The sequence below is a fragment of the Carlito syrichta genome, unplaced genomic scaffold (genome assembly GCF_000164805.1).
Source record: "Carlito syrichta isolate Samal-C Ts95f unplaced genomic scaffold, Tarsius_syrichta-2.0.1 Scaffold305684, whole genome shotgun sequence".
NCBI lineage: Eukaryota > Metazoa > Chordata > Mammalia > Primates > Tarsiidae > Carlito > Carlito syrichta.
This window is the reverse complement of record NW_007249780.1, coordinates 521,629-529,128: the sequence shown is the minus strand read 5'-3', so window position 1 is coordinate 529,128 and position 7,500 is coordinate 521,629. Positions and strand designations below refer to the sequence as shown.

Genomic DNA, 7,500 nt, shown 5'->3' with positions numbered 1-7,500 from the left:
GGGTGCCGCACTTAACTTCCCCAGCACGGGACCTGGCACTTGGAAGTGGCGCTCTCTGCTTCAGGAATGAGTCAAGTGGAGCTTGACACTCCCCCAAGTCCCAGCTCTTCATTCTTAATATTCAGTCTCTCTCACCATCCCTCCAGAATTGAAATTGCTTTCCACAAAATTGAAGCACACTCAGAAGCACCCTCCATCTACAGCAGAACATTCCTGATCTCTCTGCTGGCCTCCCCTCTGCCTCCTGGACACACTGGGTGTGCAGTGGCCACACCGACGAGTTCTCCACTGGCTGGGCAGTGACCAAGGCCCAAGGCGTGGAGGCATTCCTCCACCCCGGCCTTCCACTTCCAGGCTCTGTCCCCGGAGGCACTTAGTTACTAACATCAACTCCCTATTACTTTAGCCAACAGTCTGGAGATCAATCAGCTTAGAGGAGTCTCTTAGCTGATAGCAGCCTGGGAGAGGGATGGAATCAGAGATGGCTGGGTGAAATGTTTGTGTCTGTGTATGAAAGAGAGGGAATGGCCGGCTCGGAGGCTCAGCCTGTCATCCCGCGCCTTTGGGAGGCTGGGGTGAGCGGACTGCCTGAGCCCGCGGGTTCGAGACCCGCCTGGGCGGCGAGACCTCATCTCTACAATAAATCAGAAAATCAGCTGGGCGTGGGAGCGCATGCCTGTAATTCCGGCAACTCGGAAGGCTGAGGCGGAAGGATCGCCGGAGCCCAGCAGGCGAGGCTGCCGTGGCCGGGAGCGGCCACTGCACTCCAGTTTGGGCGACAGAGTGAGACTCCAACTCAAAAAAAAAAAAAAGAAAAAAGAAAGAGAGGGAATGACTGGGTGCAGTGGCTCACACCTCTAATTCCAGCACTTCGAGAGGCGGAGGTGAGAGGACTGCCTGAGCCCAGGGGGTCAAGACCAGCCTGGGCAACTTGGCGAGACCTCGTTTCTACAATAAATCAAGAAAAATTAGCCAGGTATGGTGGCGTGGCACATGCCTGTAGTTCCAGCTACTTGGAAGGCTGAGGCAAAAGGATCGCCTGAGCCCAGGGGGTCAAGGCTGCAGTGACCGTGAACGTGCCACTGTACTCCAGCCTGAAAGACAGAATGAGATTCCCACTCAAAAAAAGAAAAAGAAAGAAAGACAGGGAAAAGAACACAAAACTGAGACCCCAACCCAGGGTCCGTCCCCTGGATTCCTGCAATGGGCTCTACTCCAGTCTTCTCCCTCTACTTTCCTGTGTTCAGTTCAGGCACCTCCTGGGGAGGGAGGGAGAGATGGGAAGAACAAGGCAGGACAGGAGAGCCACAGACCATAGGGCTGGAGCACTCCCTCCACTTTAACCTCTAAGTCTCTTCAGTCTGTGCGCCTTCCCTCTTCCCCTCAACCTATGAAGACCACCCAGCTTCTGGGGAGGGCTGCCCAGGACCCTCCTTTCTCTCTCCACATAGCAGTCTGGTCAGCCTGTCCCATCAGCAGCCCTTCCTCTCCCTGCCTCACTGAAGGGAATGGAAGGAACAGACCCAGATGGTAAGGTCAGGCCCTCCCAAGGGACGCTTAGTCTGAGCTTCTAAGATGGGGAATGAGGAAAGCGGGGGGTCGAGGGGTAAGCCCTAGGGATGAGGAAGCTCCTTTACCTGTCCTGGCTCTCACTAGGCCCTGCCATCCCTGGCTCTGTGTGCGCTAAGATGATCTCTCACTCCACACCAGGTCCCAGGATTGCCTACCCACATCCACCTCTCAAATTAGCATCTGCCTTCCCTAGACACTCCAGGAAATTTTGGCCCTCTCCAGAACCTTGGGGAGATGTCAGTGCCCACCTCCTTCATCCCACCTCTCCTCTGGGGAATTCCTGTCCACAATTGAGGGTCCTGGGGGACTCCCATGGGCCCTCCAGGGATTCCTGTCCCCCAATTCCACCCTCCTGAGAGAGATTATTATCCACACCACACACCCACCCCCAGAATTTCCACTGTCTGCCTCCTCCTCTTCTCTTCCAGGGTCCAGAAATGAATTCCTGCTTCTCTCTTCCCTAGGCAAAGGGTCTGGGTCTCAGCCGGAGGATGGGGTGGCATAGGGCAGACCAGGCAACCATCTGCCAGCCCCCTCCCCTCCCTGCTGCTCAGCATTCTAGCCACATCAGCCGCTCCCACTGCCAGGGACAGATAAGGTGCAGCTGGAGGCTGGCACCAGCTGCGACTGTGCTCACTCCCCCGGCCCCCACCCAGACAGCAGCAGACAGCTGCGCCCCTGGCCCCTTCTATGGAACCCCTGCCCTGCCTTGGCCTGGCTGCCCTCAAGGTAGGGTGGGAGAGAGGAGTCTCAGATCCTGTTGCCTTGGCAACCAAGCACCCTACCAGGAAGGAGAGGATGTGGCCAGGGAAAGGGGGGCCTTTGCTTGCTCTTTTGGTTGCTCAGGAGGGAGCTACTGAGACCTACCAACTTCTGACTCTGTAGTCCCAGAGGATTTCCAAACCAGATTCTCCCAGATTCAAGCTCCCCATATTCACCCTCACCCTCCCAAGCTGACTCAGCCACTCCTGGGGGATGGATCTCTCCCACCCCACAAATGGCTCTGTGACTACCAATCTATTCCCTGGGGGGTTGAACTGGATTCAGAAGTATGTCTGGAGGAATGCCTGTGACTGCAAATCCTCATCAAGGAAACTGGGGTCTCTGAGGGACCAGAGTCGCCCCCTTCCTTTGCCTCTCTGAACTGTCCTCAGGGAACAGGGTTTTTATTGTTTGGATGAGGGTTGCTTTCGGAAATCCACAGAAGAGTCCACATGTGCCCACGCACACTATATGTTGCAAACACTTTGAGCAAGAACTTGGACAGTGGAGGGATATCCCCACACCAATCCTGCTGGGCAGGCCTCCGCAGATCCTTCCTGAGCTACCAGAAGAGGAACCAAAGGCCCAGCCACAAGCCTCCCTCTTTCCTAGTCACTTCCCTTCCTCAGTTAAGAACCTCTGTTCTTGAAGCTGCAGAAGATGCCAAAGTGGTCTCCCCTAAGCCCTAACCCTATAGACGTTTTCTGTCAGCGTCACATCTGCCAGGTGTGGACACACACTCCCAACACTGGACACGTTCTGGGCCTAGCAGAGAATAGTAAGGATGCTGGTCACAAGACCACCAAGGGGAGAAGTGAAACACCAGACAATGAGTGTGTGAGCCCTAAGGGCTGGGGAGCTTGAGAAGAACACCTGCCAGGTCCTTCTTCTCCACCAGGGAGGTGTCAGACTTGGACTCCAGCCAGACACCCATGTGTGTGGGAAGATCCCTATGGGCAGAAGTGGTAGAATTCCTGACAAGGAAAGAGGCTGGCAGTGAGGTCAAGGGAGAGAGGGCAGAGGGAGGGCTGAGAGGTGTGGGTCCAGCCTCCTTCAGGGTCAAGGTCTTTGACAAAGGCTGAGAAATAGCAAAAACCAGGTCTTCCCTGACAACCCAGAAGCAAGAAATGTCACAGTTGGGCCTGCAGGGTGCTAGCCTGTGTCTCTCCCCAGAACAGAAGGAAGAACTCAGACTGCTCCAGAGCTTTATGAGCCAATCATATCTCCATCTGCCTACTGAGAATGCCCTCACAGACAGCATGGACCAATCGCATTTCAGTGTCTCCATTACTGTGAGCCAAACGCATCTTAGTATCACCACTTGGAATCTTTCTGGACATGATGGACAAATGGAGCCTCAACCGAACACTTTCTAGAACTAGCTGTATGCCTCAGCACCTTCCCAGGTTGAGTCAAGATCTTGCTTCCCTCATCGACACTTCAAACCACCCAAGCTCACAGGCTTTCTCTATCTTTCCTGGTAGTCCTTCCTGTTTGAGAGTCAGGGCTGTTGGAGAGGGAGACAACTCTGGTCTTCGATCCCACCTTCACCTACAAGTTCTGCTACTCTTGGGAACATAGTTTGTGAGCCTGGGAACCCTCTGGTTTCAAACTCTGGGAAATGCATTCAGGACGCTCCTGTTGTGAAGAAGAAAAAGAGAGAAAGAAGCGGTCCTTGTGTCCAGGCTAAGCTCCCCCATCAGCTTAGTTCAACAAGGAGTGTGGTCATGTAACCTTTGTCCAGCTGAATTGACAGAGGTCTGAGAAACTGGTCGGCAGAGCGGGGCTTAAAGAGGTTGGGAAGTCTTGTGTAACCTCAGCAGGAAACACTAAACATGACTGTGGCTTCAACCTTTCTACACGAACAAATGCAATGCACACTCCCATAATGCTAGGAGGAAGCAAGCAAGTGTGTGGGGGTGGTGTGGGGTGGGGGAGAATGGGTAGGAAAAAAAAGAGGAACTGAGAGAGGAGAATTGGCAGCATGCATGGAGATCACAGGGATCTTTTGAAAGAGCAATAGCCAGAATTGGAAGTGGACACAATAACTCCAGGGTCAGCAATGATAATTTTAAAAAGCCTAGACGGGCATGGTAGCGTGCGCCTGTAGTCCAGCTACTCGGAAGGCTGAGGCGGAAGGATCGCCGGAGCCCAGCAGGTCGAGGTTGCGGTGGCTGAGAGCAGCCACTGCACTCCAGTCTGGGTGACAGAGTGAGACTCCGACTCAAAAAAAAAAAAAAAAAAAGCCACACTGCATTTAGACTTAATGAGATGGGAGTTCTAATCCTGAATCTGTCACTATACAGCCACGAGAGCTTGGGCAGATCATTCTACCTCTTTGTCCTCCCAATTTGTGTATTTGTAAAATAGAGACCATATGGTTATTTATCAAGGGGCTGAAGAGAGCCTGGGAAGCATCTGAAAGAGTTGCAAGCACTGTCCTCTCATTGGGTATTCTTCATATATGGCTCCAGGTCCTCTGGTCTCTTTCTAGCCTCTGTCCAGGTCTTAACCCTCAGGAATCTGTGCCCGGGATCACCTAGCACATCAGATGCCAAAGTCAGTTCCCCTACTCCTCTCTGAGGTGCTGGCCTGAAGCAGCCACATCTGTGAGGAGTGGGGTGAGTTTCAGCAGGGGCATCTTCATTTTAAGAAGCAAAGGGAGCCTCTAGCTTAGCCGTGACTGTGTGTCCTGATCGCCTCTCCTTCCTCAGACCCTGGCTCTGTGGCTCTTGCCAGCAAGGAAGGAACCTAGCCCAACAGTGTATGTACACGTACGGTGTGGGGCATCACAGAGGCAATTTAAGAGAGAGGGTCCCTGACTTCTCACACTCAAACTTGAATGTGCACTCAGATCACCTGGGGATCTTAGAATGTAGATTCCGAGTCAGTAGGTCTGGGAAGTGGGGTGACAGTACTGCATTTCTTTCAAGCTCCCAGGTGGTGTTCCTGGACCTCATTTCAAGTAACAAGGCTGTTGCTTACTCATCACTACCCCCAGCACCTGTGCCTAGAAGGTAAGACTGGTGCATTTGGGGCTATTCCAGGCTGCGCGCGCGTGCAGGTGTGTGTGTGTGTGTGTGTGTGTGTGTGTGTGTGTGTGTGTGTGGTACACCGTAGGATCTCTTTCCTGCCGTCATGGATGCAAGGCTGAGGCTCAGGCCCTCACTGAGTGCATATGTGCCCCTATGCTGAACAAAGTCCCTTTCAACCAGAAGCAGACCCCAGGACACACAACTTCCTCTCCCAGAGAAGCAAGCACTGTGAAAGCCCCAGCCTGCTCCTTGTCTTCTCCTTCTCCTCTGGGGCCAGGTTGACTCATACCCCATGCTCAGGGGACTCACTCACCACCTTGAAGTCTTCGGCGCTGCAGACCTCTCCCCGGAAGTGGCAGGAGAGCAGCATGTCTCGAATGTCATGCCCAGCTCTGTCGTAGAACTCGCGCATGTTGAAGGGCTTGGGCTTGAAGCTGCGGAAGTTGGCCTTGTCCTGCAATATCTCCAGCTGCTTTTCGTCTGCCATCTGTGTGTCTGGTATTTCATACCTGAAGCCCCGGGGGTGAGCAGCACATGGGTCAGCACGACCACCAGCGTCTCACACCCAATGTGGAGGGGCAGCATCCAGCCCTAGGAACCAGGCCTGGGCATAGGCAAGGAAGGAGAGCTGGGCATGTCCAGAGGACACAGTGTCTGAGACGACAGAAGGATCTGTAGTGGCTGCCCAGGGAGGCTGGGCCTCTCAGCACATGGGTGAGAAGAAGCATGGATAAGAGTGGGCTGGGCAGAGCAACAGGGAGCTGGGGCTTTACCCTATGGTCTCTATCCTTTAGAGATGGTCTGTCTCTATCCTCTGAGTGAGTAGGTCAAGACATAGTGGCCAGAGGGAGGCAAAACTCACTCCAGAGAGAGTGGCAATGTCTCACAGCTCAGGCTGGGTAGTAGAGCTGTTTTGGACTGTGATGGGATCAGAGATTGGGTGCCCTTAATTGGGTGCTCAGCAGCACCCCAGCTTCTCTGCTGTGAGTGGCAGGTTGGGAAGGGGGGTGGTGAGAGGGCAGGGTTGGCTGAGTTCTCTGGTGGGTTAGGGAGACAGACACCCTGACTAGAACTCATGCAACTCCAGGAGCGGGGTGCAGGTGTGGGTGGGAGCCGCCCACCTGTTGTTGAGCAAGGCCAGCAGCTCCCCGGCATGGTACAGGTCATTCTTGGAGACTTGGCTGAAGCGGAACTCGTTGAGGTTGCACAGCGTAACGGCGGGGAAGGTGAGCTGGGAGGCGGCCACCTCGTCGAGCTTGGTGACATGGTGGTAGTGGAAGTAGTACTGCACACGCTCAGTGCACACACAGAGCAGCACGGCCAGCGAGCCCAGGAAGCACAGGGCCCACAGTGCCCGCTTCCGAGACAGTCGCTCGTAGGAGAAGATGTGGGCCAGGCCGTGCAGCGTGGAGCTGCTGGCAAACGCCTGGATGCTCACCGGCTGGACGCCGCCCACCTCCTCCTCCTCAGCCTTCAGTTCCATCCTTGCCAGGGGATCCTGGGGGAGGGGTGACAGTCTGTCATTGTCCTGGGATGAGAGTGCACATGGGGACCCTCCACATGTGTCCAATCCAGACCTGTCTCCAGAGATCACCACTCCGGGGGCAGAAGACTTCCCCTGGTGTGCAAGCACAGAGGTGGCTGGGCCAAGGGACACATCCCAGGACAGCGTTCCTCCAAACACAGAGGCTCGGGGTCAGCTCAGGCCAAGAGAATGCTCTCCCAAGGAAGCTTCCCCGGCCCGGGGAGACCCCAGATAGAGTCATCCGAGGGCGAGAGGGAAGTCCTGATGCTCCCACGGGCAGGCACAGGAGCTCCCTCCAGATGTGGGGTCACTCTGGGACAAGAATATCCACCCCATCCTGGAGAGGAAAACTCCCCCTGATGGGCTGAACGCGGGGTCAGGAGCGCCTCTCCTGGTCAAGGGTATTTCCAGGACTGGACTCTGGCCCGAGCTAAACCTGGGCCAGAAAACCCCCGAGGAGGTGGGGACATCTGGGGAGGGGCCCAGCCTGAGTCCTCACCTGCGGGTGTCTCCAGTTCTCATATAGGCGCAGGCTCCGTATGTGTATGTTGGGAGTGGGGGGCGGGGGGTGGCTGCCCGAGGTGGACGCATGGGGGGGGCGCGGTT

General features: G+C 55.2%; 1 protein-coding gene across 1 annotated transcript in view; it reads right to left on the bottom strand.

Annotated features, from left to right (window-relative positions):
• Nucleotides 1-6,864, bottom strand: part of ASIC1 (acid sensing ion channel subunit 1) — a 27,456-nt gene extending 20,592 nt beyond the window's left edge. The window contains exons 1-2 of the mRNA XM_021714593.1: nucleotides 6,491-6,864; nucleotides 5,683-5,878 (exon numbers count right to left, since the gene is read on the bottom strand). Coding sequence (XP_021570268.1) covers nucleotides 5,683-5,878; nucleotides 6,491-6,852 — 558 coding nt within the window. The 5' untranslated portion in view covers nucleotides 6,853-6,864. The remainder of the gene's footprint in view (nucleotides 1-5,682; nucleotides 5,879-6,490) is intronic.
• Nucleotides 6,865-7,500: the final 636 nt, after the last annotated feature.